The sequence below is a fragment of the Oratosquilla oratoria genome, chromosome 12, assembly GCF_046742065.1.
Source record: "Oratosquilla oratoria isolate Oo_2021 chromosome 12, ASM4674206v1, whole genome shotgun sequence".
Taxonomy (NCBI): Eukaryota; Metazoa; Arthropoda; class Malacostraca; order Stomatopoda; family Squillidae; genus Oratosquilla; species Oratosquilla oratoria.
This window is the reverse complement of record NC_134788.1, coordinates 34544870-34569104: the sequence shown is the minus strand read 5'-3', so window position 1 is coordinate 34569104 and position 24235 is coordinate 34544870. Positions and strand designations below refer to the sequence as shown.

The 24235-nt window shown below is 41.4% G+C and overlaps 1 protein-coding gene across 3 annotated transcripts; it reads right to left on the bottom strand.

Annotated features, from left to right (window-relative positions):
• Nucleotides 1-561: 561 nt before the first annotated feature.
• LOC143031362 (uncharacterized) lies at nt 562-23061 on the bottom strand. 3 transcript variants are annotated; one of them, XM_076195080.1, is made up of 12 exons: nt 22802-23059; nt 21326-21515; nt 15083-15218; nt 14694-14911; nt 10713-10773; nt 6964-7092; nt 5944-6089; nt 3779-3947; nt 2728-2810; nt 1471-1537; nt 1254-1278; nt 562-615 (listed from the first exon to the last, which is right to left on the bottom strand). In XM_076195080.1, exons 1-12 carry the CDS (start codon nt 22836-22838, stop codon nt 581-583), a joined length of 1296 nt encoding a protein of 431 aa, XP_076051195.1. In that variant the 5' UTR covers nt 22839-23059; the 3' UTR covers nt 562-580. The 3 variants fall into 3 exon arrangements, with proteins under 3 accessions (XP_076051195.1, XP_076051194.1, XP_076051193.1); XM_076195079.1 differs by lacking the exon at nt 22802-23059 and adding an exon at nt 22386-22452; XM_076195078.1 differs by having other exon boundaries at nt 562-1537; nt 22802-23061.
• Nucleotides 23062-24235: the final 1174 nt, after the last annotated feature.

Genomic DNA, 24235 nt, shown 5'->3' with positions numbered 1-24235 from the left:
TGAGGATACTTCCAATCCGTGTCGTTGCCTCCTTCCTGGACAGGAATCTGACCTGGGGACACCACGGAATGTCCCCAGACCTTCGCCCCGTCCACATTTCCACCACTTGTTCCGTTCATGGGGAAAGACCATACAATATGACGGCAAATAGTAATGTCTTTTATATAGTCTAATCATTACATATAACAACAACGACTGTTCTTCCTGAACGAATGACAATAAACCACGTTAACAAAAGGAGGGGTGATACTCGTGAAGCATAATCATCTATAAAAGTAAGAAATCCTATGAACGAATTCATTCACGACAATAAATATTAACGATAAACACAATATTGGTAAAACGTTCGTCAACACTCAAATCCGTAAACTCGAAGCATCTACTCGACGATGGAGGTCTTGTACTCCGCAGTCAGCCCTCGATTCGGGAGAACCAACAAACCAAGCGGTCGGGCTTGGGGTCTGGGGCAACGGCAGGTTGGGGGTGGGTGGGGGGCCACAGCATTCCGATGGGAGGGGGTATTCGTAACCCCCCCCCACAGTTGGAGAGGAAGATGGGGAATTCGGCTGCACGTGTGTCCTCACACCGCCCAGTGTGTTCGATGAAACCCGTCCGCTGTACATGGGAAAAACGAAGATATACAAATTAAATAACATACGTAAATAAAAAGTAGCATTATATGAAGTAGTGATTAATACGAATTAATATACATGAATAAAACATAGCATTATACAAAGGAGTGATAAAAGTAGCATTATATGAAAGAGTGATTAATACGAATTAATACATACATATACCAAAGGCTTCTTCCCCCTTATAAGGGAGGTAGCCAAAAAGAAAAAGGCATAGAAACCGCTCCCACCCATTCCATTTCCTATATATTCCACTCCCCTCCACCCTCTTATCTTGGCACCTCCTGGATGACGGATCATCCCTGCATCTTGTCCACTGCCCTGGGTCAGAGGAAGTGTCGCAAGACACAGCATATCCACAGCAAGGCCGCTTCATTAAATCTGCAACCCCCCCCCCTCTCCGTCCCCTCATGCAGAAAAGGAGAAGACGGGGAGAAATCCCTTCGGGCTGCGTCAAATTTTTCTCACACAGAAAGTTGGAACCGTACACGAATTTGAGTCTTGGTAAGTTAGAAGAAAATTAGAGAAGAGGAGACAGGACCCAATGAGAATTGCTCCTTTCCTGTATACTATGATTATGTAAATACAGGCTGGAGAGAGAGAGAGGCAGGTGCTACTTACCTAGTGTGAGGAGGATGTCGCGTGACTGAAAACAAAACAAGCTCGCATTAAAGATCGTAATAATGGCAACAATCAAGGTCTAAACATACAAACACCCACAGAGAGAGAGAGAGAGAGAGAGAGAGAGAGAAAAAAAAGTACCTTCCACGGCAGAACTGTTAACAAGAACCAAGATGGCCAGTACAACAACGACCGCATTCTGACTATGTATGCTCACCTGTTCCACAGACGGCGCCTGGAAAACGAAGCAGGTGAAATGCGAAGACAACGCACAGCTCGTGTCCCTGGAAAAGGCCGGTTGATTACATTATTTACAAGATTAACCTCTTCAATACAAGTCAAATTCTCACATGCAGCATCAGACACCTGATGTACAATGATTTGATGATGCATCACAGTACTCATTATAAAATATAAAGCCATTGCCGATTTACCCACAAAAATAACAAATAAAATAATTGGCAGGCATTACAGCACAGAGCTTAGGTGTTTATCTAAACAAATCTTAAAGCTTCAAACTGAACTACATTGCACTGCCTCTGCAGGAATTTATTCCATTCATTAACTACATGGTTGGCGAAGTTGTTTCTACCCACTTTCAAATTAAATCTATTTCCTGACAGTTTGAGACTATTGTTCCTTGTCTGATTCTCATTCAATGTGAAAATTTTGTCACTTTTGATGTTGTCAATTCCCTTTAGAATCTTAAAGACCAGAGTCTACGCTTTTTTAGGGAAAACAGATTCATATGTTTTAGTCTATTTTCGTATTATTTTTTTTATATTTGGAATCCGTTTTGTGGCTCACTGTTGTACTTTTTCCAATCTGTCAACGTCTTTAATGAAATTTGGTGACCATACAGAAACAGCATATTCCAAATGTGGACTAACTAATGATTTATACAGCTTGTTAATGAGAGATGGACTTTTGAAGTCAAAAGATCACACAATCAGTCCTAGAATCTTGTTTGCTTTCTCAGAGGCTGAAATACACTGCTTAGATGATTTTGTTAACGAATTTCCAAATAACTTTACTATACTTGCATTAAGTTTCATTAGCCATTTTTCAGACCATTGCTGTAAATTATCTAAATCTTCTTGAATATCTAATTGGTCTAAGTGATCATTTGAACAATTCTGTATCATCAGCAAATCTGGAGACAATAGATTTTAGTCCGTGGTCTATATAATAATTTATATATACTACGAATAGAAGTGGCTCAAGAACAGAACCCTGAGGAACTCCATACATATACCAATGGGCTTTTTCCCCCTTACAAGGGAGGTAGCCAAAGCCAAGAGACTTAGTTCCACTTTCCTACTCATTTCAGAAAAAAAAAAAAAAAAAAAAAAATACATACACACATACACCAAAGGCTTTTTCCCCCTACACGGGGGGTAGCCAAGAAGAAGAAGAAAAAAAAATTGAATTAAGAAAATAAATAAAAAGAAGAAGACAAAGTTCATCCCCTTACCCAGCAATGTAAGCGAAGAACTGTTGCATGTCGTTCCGACGACCGCAGGATGAAATTTCCGTGTAGCTGTGGTGGAGTAAGACCTGTTGGGAAGGAAGAGAAGTTCGATGAGCACGGTAAGAACTTTTGGCGAGTTTGTACGTAATTGGCAATTCCTGACAAGTCTCGCTAAACTATCACCGCATGAGGACGGAACCTAACTCGTACGATGTTTTGCTCCGAGACGTAACAGTGTCGTTCTTGGAAGTTTCCTTCCGCAAAGAAAAGTTGGTTTTGGTGCCTTTACCAAGTACGATAAGACTTGATAACACCGTAACGAACCAAACAGCGTAGTGATAAAGGCTCCGTCTCCACACGGCGTATATTTTGAGAGGATTTTGCCGAACATTTTTCGGTTTATTTGGGGAGGAGCAGACTCTATATCACTTATGAACAAAGGAGACTGCAAGAGACCATAAGGCCTACACTAGGCAGTTCCATGTCCATGGCAACCAGTCATCCCCATCCATACAGTTGTCAAATCGTTGTTCAAAACAACCAATAGTTGTAGCTCTCACTACATCATGGTTACCAAGTCTATTCTATGACACGAGGCTACGACTGACGTCTTAGGTTAATCCCGTTATTCACGTAATATAAATCAAAGTCTTCCTCCTTCCTTTTTTGTGCTCACGACATGTGTACATATGTATACTTCAAGGTCTCTTTCCCCCTTACCAGGGGGGTAGCCAAAGTCATACATACATACATATACCAAGGCTTTTTCCCCCATACTAGGGAGGTAGCCATGGGCCAAAGTCAAAAGGAATAAATCCACTCACAACCACTATATCCTTATCCATTCAACAACACCCATCTTGAGCTGATTCGGAGAAGGGGAGAAATCCCTTTGGGCTGTGTCAAAGACATGAAGAAACTCCCCCAGGCTGTGTCAAAGACGGGGGAGAAATCCCTTTGGGCTGTGTCAAAATATCATTCACACATCACTACCTAACAACCCCCCCTCCACATACGTCTTCTTTATTTTCACAACTTCTCGCCCGTTACTTACTTTCCTGGTCGCTCGAACGATGGTCTGAACTCCGATCTCGCCCGCACGTACGCAGACGGGGATGGGATGTTTGGCTTGGCTGACGACTGTGGTAACGGCGTGTTCGATCCGGGAGACGTCCCCCGCGCCGCCTACAGACACACAGCCGACGTAAAGTACCCGCTGGCCCCTGGAAGCAAAATCCCTTTGTCAATATGTACGTACTTCCGAAGACACGAAGTACGTCACAATACAAGAACGCTGGTTAACTATTTTGGTTACAGTATTCAGGACGCTAAAAGGGATAAATTGCATGAACACATACATACATTTATTATTAATTTATCCAAGCGGCCTTGCTGTGGATGTGCTGTGTCTTGCGACACTGCTTCTGACCCAGGGCAGTGGACAAGGTGCAGGGATGACCCGTCATCCAGGAGGTGCTCAGATGGGAGGGAGGGTGGAGGGGTGTGGAGTGTATTTAGGAATGGAATGGGTGGAAATGATTTTATGCCTTTCCCTTTTTGGCTACCTCCCTTGTAAGGGGGAAAAAGCCTAGGTATATGTATGTATGTATCCCTTTTAGTGACCTTATACATACATACATACATACATATATATATATATATATATATATATATATATATATATGTATAAGGTCACTAAAAGGGATATATTGCATGAACACATACATACATATACCAAAAGCTTTTTTCCCCTTTACACGGGAGGTAGCCAATAGAAACCACTCCCACCCATTCCATCCCCTGCACACTCCACTCCCCTCCACCCTCTTCTCTCCCTCCATCTTATCTTGGCACCTCCTGGATGACAACTGGTCGGTCATCCCTGCATCTCGCCCACTGCCCTCCCTGGGTCAGAAACAGCGTCGCAAGACTTAGCAAGGACGCTTCATCAATTTGGCGATCACCCCTCTCCATCCCCTCATGCAGAAAAGAAGATGGGGAGAAATCCCTTCGGGCTGTGTCAATTTATTTTTCATACATACTCCCTCACTCCCCCTCATGCATCACAGCTAAAGGGGATAGATTGCACTGACAGAAGAGATCTCCTGATTATAGATGGGAGGGCTCTAAGAGGTCACGGGAGCAAATTAAGAAAGACAAGTCAATACAATGTGAAGAAATACAATGTTCCACATACAGTAAACCCTCGATATCCAGTAAAATTCCTTTTATCCAACCTTCGAACATCCGACTAGTCCAAACATCGGATAAAAGTTGAATTTGTCCAAACATGCAACTCATGGCGCTCAGGTCGGCTGTTATTTTTGCGAAATGCATTTCAGTGTTTGCTTACGTTTGGCCATTGGTGGTTGTTTCTCCTCCACTCTGTTGTGTTGTTTCTTATGCTTTATAGTACTGTAAATAAGTGAAAATTGCCCCAAACCAGTGATTTTCTTTAATCTGTTAGTGTATGTCTAAACATCCGACTTTTCCAAACATATGATCTAGGGTAGGTCCCACCAAGGTCAGATAAAAGGAATTTTAGTCTACCTACTAATTTCTAATACCGGACAAACTTCAGGATATAACGGATCTGTCCGGTATTTCCACTGGATATAATGGATCTTCGGATAAAATGACAGACCCATCCCCATATCGTCTTTTATATCGAGGGTTTACTGTGGATACATTAACACTTTGAATAGCTTAGGAGATACAATAATCCAAGCAGGAACAATACACGAATTCAAGTCTAAATAATTTGAAATGAGGGATATAAAACAAGTCACATATGTAAATGAATTTGAAGCTAGGAATGATAAATTGAAAATTAGGAGACGGGACCCCATGAGCATTGCTCACTTCCTGTACGCTACGATTAGATATATAATGTGGTGTAGTGTTATAAAGTGCACTAGCAGGGCCCTGTACTGTTGTGCCATGCCCTGACCAGTAGTGACACTTCCAGTATGAGGACCTTTAGTTATGGCCGACAAGGCCTCATTCATACATGTACTAGACGTGGCATTGTCTTCGCTCTGCAAAGTAGGAGACTGTTGCCCTCACGTCAACCCATACCCGTCTGTCATACGGTGAGCACGTAGCGTTCTACATAGGCATAAACCACAATAAAGGCATCAATCGCCCCCCTCCCACCAGTTTCAATTATTTGCAATCGATAACAAATACGAAGGAGAACAACAACGATTTAAGAGATACCCTAGATCTGAGGTGGTGAGGGAGGTCTCTTGTACGGATTCCAGCGCAGCTTCCGCATACTCCTCCTGTAGACGATCCACATCCACCTGGAGCCGTCGCAGGAGGGGCACCACTCCAGGGAAGAGAGAACCGTTCTTGTAGTGGCCCTGCGGAAGAAAGGACAATTCAATTATTTTTTTTTTTTACAAAAACAGCTCTCCTACTTCTTCCAACAACTTTTGGATTTTGCACAAACCGTTCTCTCTTCAATCAATCTGTTGCAGAAGACCATACAGTTTCCAGAAAAGCGGCAGGCAGCCGCTAGGCTGGACCGTAAGTCACACTTGTCTCTTAATCCGACACTCTCCAACCGCCACTTATGTGGACGTTTTGACCCAAGACATAACCCACTTCGAGGTGCTTTATGTCCTGGGCCAAATGTCCACACAAGCGGTGGCTGGCAAGTGTTGGATCATGAGACTGAGGCGTACGTACTTCAATTTGCAGCTCTTTTATTCCTTGACGGCAAAAGCACTACCAAGTTGGATTACAAATCATTGCATAAACGTCTTAAACCCACAACACTTAGGCACCAAATATTGTCCACAGTGTACTGTATTATTTTCTGGGGATTTTTTTTTTTTTTCTAATAATTTCTTCAGGTTATGAACTTCAATGAACATAACATTTTCTAGACCTTTATTATTGAGTTCTGTGCCACAACTTCTCTTTCCAACGCCACGTCAAGGCACAAAACACTCCAGAAACGAACTCGTTCCTCAACCAAGAAGCACCGACATATTGGCAAAATCAAGAAAACCCAAATATCAGATAAAATTGCCAAAACCAACTTAAAATGACCACTATCAAAGTTTATGGGATAAAACAACAAAGAAATAATTAATGTTACAGTAATACAAGAAAAAAAAAAAAAAAAAAAAAAAAAAATCCAAGTTCATAAGAAAAAATAACAAAGAAATAATTAACCTAAGAGTAACCCAACAGTCGAGAAAAACGAAGCAATGATGACGGAAAACCCACCTTGATGATTTTCAGCGTGACGGGCAGCCCCTTCTTCTGACGCATGAGAGCAGCCACTCGCCCTCGGCGCCACCCGTGAATGCAGACGTTAAACACCTCATCAACTATGTCGCCCACTTCTATCTTTCCCTGGAGTGACACAACAAAAATTTATTTGTGTACGGTCAATGTGACTTAACAGGTTCAACAGTATCAATTTTTGATATCACAAGAGGCAAACTACCTGCATTATAGACACTGAAAAAAAAAACATAAATACAAATAAAATAACAATAGTACATATATACATACATATGCCAAGGGCTTTTTCCCCTTTACAAGGTAGGTAGCCAAAATCAAAAGGCACATTTTCACTCTAGGCAAAATTTATATGGAAATGAAATCATAAAATAAATAAAAATAATAATACATCAAATGAGTAATCACATAGACAACAGCAATTTGAACTGCTACCAGAGCGCACACACATGCAGAAAACGTATCTCAAGGCTGTTGCTGTACTCGTAAGCAAATGAACACCTAGTTTCTTATTTCTTATGAAAAAGAAAAGTATTACATGTGTGTGTGTGTGTGTGTTGTGAGATTCTCCATAGTCTTGGGTCACCTGTTGGACAGCCATTGGAGTGTTGGGAGCTCACAGCCCAGCGATGATGACCGTTTGTTTCAGTCCTCAGATCACTGGAGTAATGGTTGCTAACGCTACCACGGCACTGTTTGAGCCATGTGTGTGTATTGACCTAATTGTAGTATACAGGAAAGGAGCAATGCTCATTGGGTCCGTTCTCCTATCCTCTAAATTTCTAAGATACCTAAACTCAAATTCACATAGTTCCAACTTAATCTATATCCTTCATTTCCAATTACATTTAAATTTGTGTATTGTTTGAGCTTGGGCTATATCACCTTCTAAGCTATTCCACATATTTATGTACTTAAGATGGAAAATTTTATTTCTCCACATCCCTTCAACATGTGGTCTTTCTTAATCTACTCCCATGACCTCTTAGAGCCCTCCCATCTTTGATCAGGTCTCCTCTGTCAATGCAACTGATCCCCTTTTGTGACCTAAATACTGTAATCATGTCACCTCTTTCTCTTCGATCTTTCAAAGTTGGTAGACCCACAGCTTTTGGTCTCTCCTCATATGGTTTATCTGCCAGGCTGGGGACTAGTTTGGTTGCTGCCCTTTGTGTTATTACCATCTTGTTTATAACCATCCTATGTGGGGACCATACTACTGATGCATATTCCAGTCTTGGTTCTATCAGGGTTTCAACGAGTTTTTTCATCTCTTCGTCCATATAATGGAACGCCGCAATCCTGCTGATAGGTCTGTCATGTACCAGGTTGTCTTTTATCAACAGGAGGTGCCAAGATAAGAGGGAGGGAGGAGGGTGGAGGGGAGTGGAATATATAGGAAATGGAATGGGTGGGAGTGGTTTCTATGCCTTTTTCTTTGTGGCTACCCCCTGTGTAGGGGGAAAAAGCCTTTGGTATATGTATGTATGTACCAAAAATTTCTCCTCTTTTTTTACACAAGTGCATCCATGTGTGTCTGTCTGTGTATTTACATAATTGTAGTACACAGGAAAAAAGCAATGCTTGTTGGGTCCAGTCCCCTTTTCTCTAATTTTCTAACATACAGTGAGACCTCTCATTCACGGACATTAATTAGTTGCGTTTGCGGTGTTTTGGAGTGGTTTTTGGATGGCATAGTGATTGCACGCACTAAACAACGGCACCAAAAACACAACTAATTAACATTCGTTAATGAGAGGTCTCACTGTACCATGACTCAACTTCATGTGTGGTCCAACTTAATGTATTTCTTTGATTTCCAATTATTGTATTTACATTTGAACTCGTGTATTGTTTGAGCGTGGGCTACATCACCTAAGCTATTTCACACATTTATACATATATATGAAAAAACTGTATTTCTTCACATCCTTTCAACATGTGGTCTTTCTTAATTCATTTCCGTGACATCTCAAAGCCCTCCCATCCTTAATCAGATTACTTCTATCGATGCATGTATGTATGTATGCATGCACGTATGTATTTGTGCATGTGTACACACACACCCAAGACTATCCTTCTTAAATATCTCCTCGACTGCCACCACCTGTGCAAGTTTCTCTTTTGAGTGCAAATTATCAACAAGAACACAAGCACCAGTTATTTCCATAAAAAAAAAAAATTATATATATATATCATAATAATAATTCTTCCTACAGAAACCTTGGGGCGAAGGATCCTAACAACACCACCCGTTCATCCATTGTGCATCCTCCATCACGAGACAGGTCCCTGCCCGAGTCTCTCAAGCTTCCCCCCCTCCTCCTTACTCTGTCGTCATCACCCTTGCATATTTTTTGCCTCGTCGTCTGCCTTTTGTCAATATTTTGGAATTTAAGACCACACAACCTCACAGTCGTCATCGTGTATTGGCTCTTGACCCTCCTTCAGAGGGACACAAATTGCCGCCACCCACGCAGTTTCTCGCATCGAGACACTGGCATCCTAGTCTGCCAGCTTGGCTACCACAATGCAATACAATCGTTATGGTACCTTGCCGTACATACTCGTTAACAAAATGGTCTTATCTTGGTAATACTAACCAGTGCGTCACATTTTGCCGAACGGAAACCCGTAGCCCCACAGCAGCTGGCAACAGTCTTCAGGCTCGACCACAGACCTCTTTGGGAAGTAGTAGCGGACGACTGGGTCCAGCAGTACCCAACTGACCGTCAGCTCCCCTTATGTGAAAAGGTGAAGAATATACGGAGTACGCCTAGATGCTCCCTCAACCCCACACTCATCAACCGCCACTTTTGCGGACCTTTGGACCTCTTCGGGAACTGGCCCGGGGCATAAAACACCAATTCCTGAAGAGGGTTTACGTCCTGGGCCCAAATGTCCACACATACAGCTATTAGCGAGCATTGGATTATGAGACCTACGCATAACTTGACAAAGACCTGGGATCAAGTGTCAGCCTCTTGGGGCTGCACCTAAAGATGGAGGGAGGGGCGGTGATGGGTCAATGACAGCATGACGACCCCATGCAGGTTGGCCCTGCTACAGGTCCCCCATTTTCATATCGTCACTGGCAATATGGGCTTGTGTGTGTTTTTCCACACAATGAAAAAAAAGTGAAGGGCTCTGCTGGGAAGGTACTATGCCTCACTGCTCTGCCTTTGACCATAATTAGTGTGTTGGAGGAGGAGTTTGATCAATGGTGTTGCTAGAGGAGGTTGATCAGTGGTGCTGCTGGAGGAGGAAGAGGAGGTTGATCAGTGGTGTTGCTCAAGGAGGATGAGGTTGATCAATGGTGTTGCTGGAGGAGGAGGTTGATTGATGGTGTTGCTGGACGAGGAGGTTGATCAAAATGGGAGGGGCAATAAATGGGGTTTGGATGGGCGGAGGCAGGTGTATGCTTCGACCTGGCCACCCCCTTATACGGGGGAGAAGGCCCTTTGGTGTGTGTACATGTGTACCTTAAATATCTACCAAAAACGGGATGCAGAGTTCGTCCTCTCACTCACAAACGTCAAGACACACCGTCATGCAGCAATATACCTGACGAGATATCAGGAGAGAGGAAAAAGAAAGCACAGGGTGACGGGGGAGAGCATGCAGCTGGTTCGGAGAAGATTGAAGCGGAGATCGGTTGCCCATGCGTGCAGCCGTGCGATACAGAGAGCGGTGCGGGGCACAAAAACAACAGACAAGACTAAACTGCTTACGTCCTCTGCGGCAATACTTCCTTCCTCCACACGAACCACCACTGCCCGCCCTTCCACATGCCTGCTGGGGCAAGGCAGCCATCAGTTAAATCGTGTGGAGCCACACCCTTCCCCTCGGGCCACTGAGAAATTACTCCGAAGGTGGGTGCACTAGCACAGCATGAGCTTGGACGGTTTGTTATGGTAAACAAGCTATGGTGAGAGATTTGATCGGGACTAAGCCGAGGAAGTTTAATAAAGTCGTGTGGATTAGTTGGAGGAGGTAAGGTGGGAGATTTAATCTCAATTAATAAACTACCAGAGATGTTAGGTTAGTAACGGGTGGGCGAATGACCTCTCACGGCTGCCTGCCTGCCTGCCTGCTCGGTCGCAACGCGTGCAGCTGCTTAGGCGGCAAATGTTAGCACTATCATATCACATTGCAGAAGATGCAAAATTCGTCCATGCTGAAGTTCTGTTATGTCACGACTATGCATGTTAGCTTACCTCTGCTCGGTGACATGCAAAGGTTACTTTGAATCAAACAATAAACAGCACTTTGATCGCCTGTGGCACGAGACGTGTCAAATGCACAGCATTTATGTGACAATGCAGATGAGCATCACAAAGAAAATAATACGTAGTCTTGCCACGATGCCATTTCGAGACTGACTGCAACATCTCGGGTCACTCCAGTGGCAACCAACTTTGACGTCAACCTGACAACATTATGACCTGAGATGTCATTCTAAGGCAGAAACAAACTCGAATGATATTCCCGCCCCCCCCCCACTCACCGTCCAGACGCCAGAGAGCAACCTAGGCTTGTCAAACAGACTTATTTGAAACCTAGAATACACTTACTAGTACCGACGGGACGACACCAATGTTGTTAACAATTCCTTCATTAATCTGGATTTTGCTCTAAATTTCCGATTCCGATAACTGATTAACCTCTTCAATGCGAGTAAAATTATCGCGGGCAGCATGAGCTGTCTGATGTATAATGATCTGATGATGCATCACAACGCTCGCATTATAAAATATAAAGTTACAGCTGTATTATTCGATCTCTTTCACTCTGAATATTAACAACCACAGAAAATACGATCAGGCCAGTTTACGGGATTTGTGTGGGTCACTCAGCTACAACTACAAAATAAATATAATCAAGACAACGGTGCCTCCTATACCCACTAGGACATCATGATGCCTACGTAGGCATCATCGTACGGAAGGGGATAATAAGCACGACGATGATACGATTTAATGCCACACACCCCCCCCTATCAGGAGGCTAGGACGGTGCACCTCACAGAGTTAATTCATAAAGTATTTGTTTCCCAAACCGACTGCTGGGTCTAACCATGAATTATAATCATTGTGGGTATCGGAATCTGATGTTTAGAGGAGCATCGGGACTCGTATTGGAAACGCCATAAATTTTGGTATTGTCCCATCACTAATTACTAGTCCTGTGACATACTAGAATGCAACTGGCCCATGGATCCCTCTAGAATCCCGAGAGTGGGTGCTCCCGATCCCATACGTCCAGGACGAAAAGTTGCACATCGATCCCCATCTCTGAAATTCACAAATCTCCGATATTTGGAACGAAAAGTTCAGAAATCTAGAAAATGTCACAAATCCGAAGCACTCTCTACTACTCTGGCGTATTCCTGACGGAAGCAGTGTTGAACAACTCGTCTCGTCACGCTTTCCCCAGGTTGTTGTCATCAGTCTAACCGTCTGGCCAAGCAGTTCCATCTCCCTGATGAGAGCTACGGTTCTTTTATAGTGCGTATATTGGCCTGTTGACGTGCACAATTTTATACAATGCAGTCTTCCAGAACGTGTCGTATAGTACAGGGCGAGGCGTTACTTCCTGGATGGCTTTCTGCGATGCGGTTGTGCAGCATCTTCTGGGAACTTAAAAATGGAGCCGGGCATGTTACCGCCAGACAGGTAGTGGTTTACCGCCAGACAGGTAGTGGGTTACCACCGAAGAGGTGGTGATTACCAAAAAATCCAGGGTACATTTCTGTCAATGTGCATTATATATACATATATACAGTATGTATATGTATATATATATATATATATATATATATATGCACTAAAAACCCACTATTATTTGGATTTATGAAAAGAAGGAAATAACGAATTTCCGTATATTTCGATCACTTGCTGTGATCCTCTTCAAGCGGAATACATAGACAAGAGGATCACAGCAAGTGATCGAAATATACGGAAATTCGTTATTTCCTTCTTTTCTTAAATCCAAATAATAGTGGGTTTTTAATGCAATTACTAATGTGTAACAACATTACTGGACAGAGATATATATATATATATATATATATATATATATATATATATATATATATATATGTTGAATACCACAGGGAAAAGAAAAATTCTTGGAATCTGAGTGCTTTTGTGATATTTTCACATCTTCAAGGATTACAATAGAATACTATTGTAATCCTTGAATACATTCTATTGTAATCCTTGAAGATGTGAAAATATCACGAAAGCACTCAGATTCCAAGAATTTTTCTTTTCCCTGTGGTATTCAGCATTTCGGTGTAGTCATGTGTGATTTGTGATACTTGTGCATATATATGTATTTATATATATATATATATATATATATATATATATATTATATATATATATATATTATATATATATATATATACACATGACACGCAGGAAACCCACAGTCGGAGAAAATAAACTTCGAATAAAGAAGAATCCTATATTTCGGCTATCAACTGCACCCCTTTTCAGGAAAGTACCTGAAGACATACTTTCCTGAAGAGGGCTACAGTTGATAGCCGAAATATAGGATTCTTCTTTATTCGAAGTTTATTTTCTCCGACTGTGGGTTTCCTGTGTGTCATTTACAAATGTGCTACTACATTTCTGTTTAGAAAGTATATATACATGTATATATATGAGAGAAAATCGCTGATGACAGCGACATTAATCTGATAATTTTCATGACAGTTGCATGTAGGATTTGAACCCACTGCTTTTGGCCACCCGTAAAGACTCTGTGAAGGTAATCTTATGGGTGACCGAAAACAGTGGGTTTGAATCCTACACGTGACTTGTCATAAAAATGATCAGATGTGTATATATAAATGCATATACAATGCATACATGTATACACAGATTTTTCAGTAATGTAGTACCTGTCTGGTGGTGACACAACTAACTCTGCTTAGCAGGGCTGGGCAGAGGTCACATTGCAGTCTGGCTGGCCAGGCGGGCAATCTCTGTCCTCTCGGAGGAGAAGGAACCCAGAGGGACAAATATCAGTGGGTCTTGCATGCAGGTCGCTCTTGTTGGAGATCCACGAGCCCCTGGGAACCCGCAATGGCCTCTGGTCATACGTCATTCAAGGAGGATATGTCCTACCATCTGGACCGAGTGACGGCAGGCCAGATGTTGAATGGGTCTTGACAACTGAGATGGTTTAACGTCACAAACTCCCTACTTATCGGGAGGCTAGGATGGTGCCCCTCACGGAGGATTTTGTAGCGTGGAATTTAGTGAACCATGCCCTCAGTTCAACTTTGCCGATGGCAGGATTCGAACCGCCATCCCCTTGACCTTCACCGCAAGTAACGACACCCTAACCCATTCGCCCTGGGTCTTAGCAAGTACGAATTGAGTCTGTGCTTCGAAGCTGCCATCCCCGTTACAAGGGGCGAATGGCAATTGTGACAAGTTTCTGAAGACTTTTCAGACTGAATACAGGAGATTTTGAATCAAGTTTCTCCATTTGAGGATCATCGAGATGCAAGAGCATGCAACTTTGACGACCTGTACTCACACGGACATACGAATGGTGACCCATCTCAGGTGCACTACCCCTACCCCAGAACCCAGCAATCAATCCATCCCATTGAAAAAAGAAAAAAAAAAAAAAAAAAAAAAAAAAAACGGTAAAGTATACAAAACGTAGGGCACACACACACGAGAGGCACGTACCCAAGGAAGATCCCAAGATCCAGGCACGGCACTAATTCATATTGAACAAAGGGAGGGAGCTGCCACGTGTCGTCCAGGAACGAGGCATTGTCCAGGTCGAGGTCAAACTCGAGACGACTGCACTGGTACAGCAGTGATAGGAAGATCTCGCCGAGGATTTCGTCGCCAATGATGGAATCGTTCTCATCGTAGGGACTCTCGTTGGTTCTCCGACGGACCTGAAGGGAAGAGTAGAGTGGTGATTGATACGGATGAATGATGGAATCAGCAGTGACTTCTTCACGACAGCAGGAAATTTCTGCATGAAGGAAAAGTGACCCAACCACACAAGCCAATCGTAAGACTGACACCTCGTAGCAAAGAATAGACGAAAGATTTGCGAAAATTACCAAAATCTCCACTGGCTCATGAAGACACCTGGACTGCAGTGCATGTCGTATGAACAACCGCCCTCGACTCTGCATGGTCGCCACACGGCGGCTGCTCTTCACGCTCTCCACGACTGTCCGGTAGGAGTCCGACACACTGGAAGATGAAGAACCTGGTTAGCAACTGCCATCAATCCTTCAATCCATCAATGACTCCGTTGCCCAAGTACTCATCTGGCCTCCGTCTCTGCCCCAAGCGTAAGGCATGGTACGGGGCGGTCTGAATGTCTTGTTACACCCTTACCAATAGAGGTACAAGTATTACAGTAATACAAAATGCATGTCCTGGATTCAGTTTGTTTACTGAAAGAACCGTACAACAAAATAACGGTTTATGTTCCCATCGCAAGAGCATAACGGGGGCTGTGCGACACGTCACTGAAAGATTCAGCAAACCAGCTCCTCCGAAGATGACAATACTGCGACGGGGAATATACACTGTTAGTTTGTTCTATCATTCTTACAGTAAACAAACCAAATCCACTAATGGTAAGGGTGTAAGAGGGCATTCGGATCACCCCACACATAAGAAAGGAGACTGCAAGAGACCATAAGCCCTACACTAGGCAGTTCATGTCCATGACCACCTATCATCCCCATTCATAAAATTGTCTAAAACATATCTTAACACAACAGATAGTTTCAGTGCTGACTATGTCATAGTTACTAACTTCATTCCATTTGTTAACCCATTAAACTCCGATGACAATATTCTTGTCATTTGGTCAAATAAAACAAAAAATCATAAAACACCAAAATGTTTGATCAAACACCAGAAAAATATGACGTCAGTCCTCGCTTCGCTTGTTTTATTTGACCAAATGACAAGAATATTGTCATCGGAGTTTAATGGGTTAACCATGCTTTAGGTAAACCAGTTCCTGCCTGTTTCCTTCTTAAATCTAACTTTGCCCAATTTAAATCTGTTACCGGGATCATATCAAGATTAGCGAACCCAAAATTTATGTTTTTCTAAAATTCATCCTCCTTTAACTAAATTAGGTTAGGTAATTTAGTTTTATTCGCAGGAGGTTAGAAAATATTTCATACAAGGATAAAATTCAGGATAGTATTTTAAAAATGTTGGGGTTGCTAATCTTCGACCTGATCCCGCTACGGCGAGTCCTGCCCCACTGTCTTATGACGACCTTGTCCGCATCACCACTGTCAAAGCCTGAGTTGTTCCACTTCTTCAATGTGGTGATGATTGCATCTGAGGAGAGCTGAGTCTAGCTGGGCTTATTTGGTGAGGTTATTGGGTGCTAACCCAAGCATTGGTGACATGATGCAACTTTGACTCATCTAGCAAGCAATCCCTTCACTAGAATGATTTATGCATCTACACACAAAAACCTGATATTGTGGACAAAATTAAATACAAGACACCAATTAGAAGTGAAGGAGGAAATGTATATAGAGAGAAATAAGAAACAGAAAAAGGAAGACTGATGTATAGTAAAATGGACTTTGAAAAACTTGGGATTTTTTTTTCTCAAAGCGAGCAGGGAAAAATTCTACAATGAAGAAATGCAAGTAGAAGAAAAACGGATGATTCTGATGAATATCTATAAAGGAGTGGATAAATATGTCCCAAACCAAAAACAGGAAAAAGTATATATTAAATGCTGGTTTAGCAGAAAGTGCAGTGAAGCAAAAGATACATACATACATATACCAAGGCTTTTTCCCCCTTACAAGGGAGGTAGCCAAAAAGGGAAAGGCATAAAAACACTCCCACCCATTTCATCCCTAAATACACTCCACACCCCTCCCACCCTCCCTCTCATCTGAGCACCTCCTGGATGACGGGTCATCCCTGCACCCTGCCCACCGCCCTGGGTCAGAAGCAGTGTCGCAAGACACAGCACATCCACAGCAAGGCCGCTTCATTTAATCGACGACCCCCCTTGCATATAAGGAGAGGACGGGGAGAAATCCCTTCGGGCTGCGTCAAAATTTACTCACACATACTACCCCACCCCCCCGCCCATTCCTCCTCATGCAATCACAACATCATCCATATACAACCATTCTCCACTCACCTCTGTCTTCCGTCCTCTCCCTTCCTTCCTCAACAGACATTCCCCTCTTCCCCAAAGCCCCCTTCACCCCATCCATCCACCTCATCCTAGGACGTCCCCTCATGTTCACTCCCTCCACATCTGCCTTTTACTAGTCTTTCTTCACTCATTCTTTCCATGTGTCCAAACCATCCTAATATTCTTTCATCAACCCTATCTCCCAAATCCTTTTTCACCCCTGTTCTCCTCCTCATTTCTCACTCTATCCAGCCTAGTAACCCCCACCATACTTCTCAGGCACCTCATCTCAAACACATTCAAACTCCTTCTCTTATGTTCCACGTTTCTGCCCCATACAGTGCTGTTGGCACAATCACTCCTTCATACAGTCTCCTCTTCGCATCCATTCCCAAATATCTATTCCTCATTACACTCTTTAATCCACCAAGGCATTTACTCGCTTCTCTCAATCTACATTCTACCTCCACCTTCACTCCACCTTTTCCTGCTACACTTGCACCCAAGTATCTAAAACTATCCACTTCCTCCAGTCGCTCTCCCTTAATGTTCACTTCCAGTCTACTGCCACTTTCACCCCTTGTACATCTCATCACCTTACTTTTACCCACATTTATCTTTAGCTTTCTTCTATCACATACTCTCCCAAACTCTGCCACCAGCTTCCTCAATCCCTCCTCTGACCCTGCCACAAGCGCAGTGTCGTCCGCAAACAACAGCTGGTTCACCTCCCACTTTTCTCCATTTTCTTTAACCATCTCCAATCCCTGACCCACTACCCTAGCATTCACCTCTCGCACCACCCCATCCACGTTTAAGTTGAACAGCCAGGGCGACATAACGCATCCTTGACGAAGTTCCACCTTTACTTCAAACCACTCACTCTCTCCATTTCTAATCCTGACACAAGCTCTACCACTCTCATAAAAACTCTTGACAGCTCCCAAAAGCTTTCCTCCTATCCCATAAATCTGCATAACCTCCCACAGTGCCTTTCTGTCTACCCTATCATAAGCCTTTTCCAGATCCATAAAAGCCCAAAAAACATCCTTCCCCTTTCTCACATATCTGTCTTACCACAAAGATCTGATCTACACAACCTCTACCTGTCCTAAATCCACACAAAAGATAGAAGAGATAAATATTGGAAAAGATGGAGAAAGGACAAAAAAAAAAAAAAAAAAACTAGAGTGGCAAATATATATTAATCAAAGGAATGAATATGTAAAAATACACAAGAAAAAAGAAATTATGAAAAAGACAATAGAAGAATGTAAAGATCAACCAAAACTATTCTATATATATGTAAATGGTAAAGTAAAAAAGGAAATAGTGAAACTACGCCAAGGAAATATGGAATACACCAAGGATACAGAAATGGCTGAAGTCATGAGCAAACACTTCCAAGTCTGTTTTCATTAGTGAAAATGTACAACATTGGGACAAAGGGAGAGAGGTAAAATCCCCCCCAAGGGAAATAATAGTAATATGGAAAGAAATAATGGACCAAATAATGAACCTTAATTAAAAAAAAAATTGCACAGCCTGGATGGAATAGCAAACTGGATACTAAAAGAATGTAAAGAAGAATAGACAAAATATATAATACAAAAGTTGCTCACTCAAGGAGGGAAAAATACCAGAAGACTAGAAATATGCTGATATTGTACCAATTTATAAGGGAAACAAGAGAGACCCAACAAATTACAGACCGCTTTCCCTCACAAGCCAAAACATGAGAATAATTTATAAAAAGCAGAGGACATCTGGAGGAGGACAATATACTAAATCCAAGACAATTCGGTTTTAGACAGGGAAGATCATGTGCCATATACTGATCTGTGATTACTCAAGACTACTGGATATAATAAAGGAAAGGGACAGATGGGCTGATTGTGCCTTCCTTGACCTATGAAAAGCTTTTGATAAAGTCCCTCACAAAAACTACTAAGAAAACTGGAAAGCATAGAAGGAGTACACAGTAAACTACTGAAATGGATGGAGGACTTTTAGCATGGAAGAAAAATGAGGGTAGTACTCGGAGATCTTGGGAAGAGGTGATTAGTGGAGTTCCACAAGGATCCATACTGGCTCCAATAATGTTTGCTATTTATGTGAATGACATGGATGAGGGTGTAGAATGTTACATGAACGTCTTTGCAGATGATACAAAACTTATGAGGAAAGTAAAGAAATGGACTGCAAGTCTCTACAGAGATCTAAACAGGGTTTAGGAATGGAGTCAGAAGTGGGAAGTGCACTAAGAAATGTAGCATAATGGAATTTGGAAAAAAAAAAAAGACATCATGACAATGTAAAATTGGTGAAAAGGAAGTAAAGAAAGTGGGATTTGAAAAAGACCTGAGAGTAATCATCACAAAGGATATGCACCCTGACAAACAGATCAACAAAATTGTCAGAAAGATCAGGAAACATGACTTTTACTTACTTGGATGAAGAAATGGTAAAGAAAACACTAGTCACACTGATAAGGCCAAAATTGGAGTATGCAGCGACACTATGATCATCCAGTACTAAGAAGAATAAAAGGAAAATTGAGAGAATCCAGAGAGCAACTACGAAGATGGCCCCAACACTATCAAAACTGTCTTATGAAGGCAGATTGTCAAAACTAGAATTACCGACTCTGGAACAAAAAAGAGGAAAAGGTGACTTGTTGACCATCTACGAACTTATGAAAGGTAGAGAAGTTCTGGACAGAGAGGACTTAAATTGGGATAAGAGAAACACAAGAGGACATGGAAGGAAGCTCAAAAAGAACTGTTATAGAAGGGACCTGAACAAGAACAGCTTTCCCCCCCACACAGGGTAGTGGATGAATGGAACACACTAGACAAAACAATAGTGTGTGCAAAAACAATACACGAATTTAACCCCTTCGTTACCAACCCGTCAACCTTACGTAAACAAATGTTTCAAACCGTCCCACGAATGGCTGCCAGAGCCTTACGTTTGTAAACACAGACACTTGCCACCACATGGGTAGAAATAACCCAGAAACTGAGGCCTTGAGAGCCCTCAATACACACAGCTTATAACTGTGACACGTGCGTGTCACGGGGAGCACGCTTGGTTCCTGGCAGGTGCACTCAGCCGTGACACATAGGTGTCACAAAACACACATCCAGTACTCAAGGGGTGAAGGGCAAACTAGACACGGCGAGGTACAAAGACAGGACAACAGTAGCATAGCTTTCTTTCCTGCAAGACACAACTAGATAAATACACACACACACACACATATATATATACAGTACTACCTCTCATTAACGGACATTAATTAGCTGTGTTTGCGGTGTTTTCGCTCTGTTTAGTGCGTGCCATCACTATACCACCCAAAAACCACTCCAAATCAATGGATCACTCACATCAACGGACACCGTTACCCCCCTTTTAGTCCATTAATGAGAGGTAGTTCTGTATATGTATATTCACACACACACACACATATATATATATAGACACATACAAACACACACACACACACTGCCCAAGCTCAAACAATACATGAATTCAAGTTTAAATGTGATAATTGCAACCGTTCATGAATTTGAGTCAAGGTATGTTAGAAAATTAGAGAACAGGAGATGGGGGCCAACAAGCGTTGCTCCTTTCCCGTATACTACGATCAGGTAAATATAATTAGGTAAATACACCAAAGTCTCTTTCCCCTTATAGAAGATGGTTCAAAGCAAAGCACATTGATTGGGCCCATGATTTCTTTCCATCAACTTCAGTCGTACCTTTTACAAAAAAATTTACTCACGGAAAACCGACAACCAGACGCTCCCCTCCCCACTTTCCGCTGGTGACGTAGAAACCATCCCACACCGATACAGCACAGATAAAAGTCTTACGATTCTTCACGGAAAGATCCACAGGAAGGCCACTGACAACCGCTGCCAGTCTGTGGGTTTTCCAATTGCCGTAACTCAAGACGACTACCTGCTTACTAAAATCTTTTTTCCCCCCTTACAAGGGAGGTAGCCAAGTCAAGTGTACATACTCACTCCCACCCATTCCACTCCTGTCCATCGCCCTTTCCCCCACTCTCATCTTAGCTCCTTGTGGATGACTGGTCATCCCCGTACCCCGCCCACAATAATTATATAATAACCAAAGCCAGGTGTTGGCCTGTACATACTCCAGGGTCGTGTGTGAAACTTCCTCCAGCCATGCCCAGTAGTCGCGCTTGGTGATGCCGAAGGCGGAGTGGACGGTGCTGCACAGGCCCTTACGTAAAACTGTCTCCAGTACCTGACACAGGGGCAGCAAGGCGGCATGCTCGTCCGTTACGGGACTTGAACTCGACCGTGTCAGTTCAAGGATATAGCCTGCAGGAGACGTAAATAAAGATTACGGGCTACAGATACCTTGACCAGTGTATATAAAACACATAAATGATGTAATACTTGCACGTAAATATGCACATATAAAAACACAAGTACATACAAATATATGAATGTATATATATATATATATATATATATATATTATATATAAATATATACACACACACAAGGCAATGTCATTACAGCCATAACAATATGTCGTTACAGCCATAACAACATTGCTTTGTGGTGAGTAGTTACACAGCCAATGGATTACGGTTCGAGTCACAGTCACAGTGAGACTAATCCATTTATCCTAAATTCACACACACACACAAGAGAGAGAGAAACAATCACGACCAAACATGCCGTCAGTCTCCATCACTGCCACCTTACACTTCATATCACTTCTGGTGATCCATGATTTATTCTGTTGTTAATATTTATATTACATTTGGTAACATTAATCGTCATCTAAGATTCTAAGAGGTATTGTCAGGACAATATGTTTTGGGTCCCCTTCTCTTAATTAACACCAGACTTGGATCAGTCAATAAAAATCAGGGCCAAATGCCGCGAAAAAATAAATTAAAGAAAATCCGATAAACAACAAGACAATTTTAGAGTTGTATAAAAATGCTCCAAAAGTTGATAATAATATAATATACAGAGTATAGACTAAAGCCATGCAGCTTTTGATAAATTGAAAATTAACCACACACTCCCACTCTTTCTGCTAACCTCTTTAACTCTTTCCTTTATCATCTCTATAAATTCTATATGACAATATCAATATGTTATAATATTTCCAGTTATTTAACCTATCCTACTCACTCCGGGATATTTACCAAAGGCAGCTGCCCTCCAGCTTACCTGGCCAATCACATATTATTCTCACCACAACAACCTCAGATGCGACTTCCATGTCATTATATTCAAAACAAAAAAAAATCTGGTACCTATGCAACAACAAACTGATCAACAATCACAATTTTCAGCCCCCTGAGAAACCCTGTTGTAAATAGATATTATCATTTCCTTTAATCATTCCAATATTAATTACAAGGAAGTTGATGCGTTTTTCAATTAAATAATTTCAAAATCGAGCGCAAATGGAATCGTCTTGCACTTCAAATTGAAATGGGTGATTTATTTCTCGTGTAAGCCAACTAAGAACCAAATCCACACACAAAAAACACCTCGATAATCGTTCAGTAATAATAAAGAGAATGAGTGGAATATTGTTACCATAACCATACTTTTTGACCGTTGCAAATCGATGTACAAACCTTTTAGTTCCTTGAGGAGCGGGTCGGAAACCGACATTGCAACACCAACGGGTTGATATTTAGTCGATTCGATTCCTAACGACTATTTCCATCCATCTGTGGCCAACAAAGAACCTCCACCTCCCCCACAGCAGCCAGATAGCTGATTGCCTTCAAATCCCTTGTCAGAAATTTAAACTTCTTTGACGTTAGTTTCTGCCAGACGACGTTTCCCTAATCATCGACTGCATAAGTGTCAACATTGTATCTTGGCCCTCTGGTAGCGAGCCTGAAAAGTAAACTTATTTTTAAATGTCGACTTTTTCTAGATTATATTAATCTAAATCCCATTCATGACAAAAATTCACAGAATAAATAAATTTTTTGAATAATGAAATCAAATCTTCAATTTTGCCAAGTATGAACACGACACGGACATGTTACCCTGTTGTGTGGATTTTATCATGTAAATATTCACGGAAACGATAAATTGTTAATGGTATAATCAACCTTTTAATTCATTATCTTAATCAAAGACACAAGAATGAAATATATACATACAATCCAATGTGTGTTATATGTATATATTTATAGTTGTACCATTAGTTTTGCGTCTGTGAGACAGTTGCTATGTAAACGACTTACGCATTATTTATCATAATCAAGATGAAACATATTGAAGATTGTTGTCTCAGTGTATAGAAAATATATTATATAAACAAGAAATAAACTACAATTTCCTATGTTTGACAATGTTACAATGCATTTTTTGCTATTACTATCTGATTATTTACTAAAATACATTATATTTACCAAATCACGCGAGCGATTGCTATCACGCATAAAAAATCATCACGAAAATTCCTCTTATGAATCATGCAATAAGTCAATCAACAGATTGCGCCGTAACTGAATATCAGAAAAATTCCCCAAAAAATCAGAAATCCTTATTGAATGCGCCAACACAGAATATTGTTATCATTGTCATTATTATTATTATTGTTATTATTATTATTATTATTATTATTATTATTATTATTATTATTATTATTATTATTATTATTATTATTATTTAGTATTATTATTTAGTATTTATTATTTTTATTATTATTTTTATTATTTTTATTATTATTATTTATTATTATTATTATTATTATTATTATTATTTTTATTATTATTATTATTAGTAAAGAAGAAGTTATCAAGCAGATTGACAGACTTAAAGCTACAAAATCTCGGGTCCGGATCCGGACGAAATTTTTCCAAGAATGCTTAAAGAGTGTAAATTTTGAAATCTGCGACCAGTTAATCTGAAATATTCAATAAATCGGTAGACACTGGTTCTGTTCCAACTGCTTGGAGGCAGGCAAACGTTGTTCCTGTTTTTAAGAAGGGAGATAGGTCGACCATATGCAACTACAGGCCAATCAGTTGACATCGGTTATAGGAAAAATG

Bases quoted from the DNA above. Each gene is read 5' to 3' on its own strand.
- LOC143031362 (XM_076195078.1), bottom strand. From the start codon at position 22,838: ATGTCGGTTTCCGACCCGCTCCTCAAGGAACTAAAAG. The intron at 10,774-14,693 runs GTACGTGCCTCT...TTGCCCCAGCAG, and splicing joins GATCTTGGGATCTTCCTTGG to GCATGTGGAAGGGCGGGCAG. The intron at 7,093-10,712 runs GTAAGCAGTTTA...GTGTCACTCCAG, and splicing joins GAAGTATTGCCGCAGAGGAC to GGAAAGATAGAAGTGGGCGA.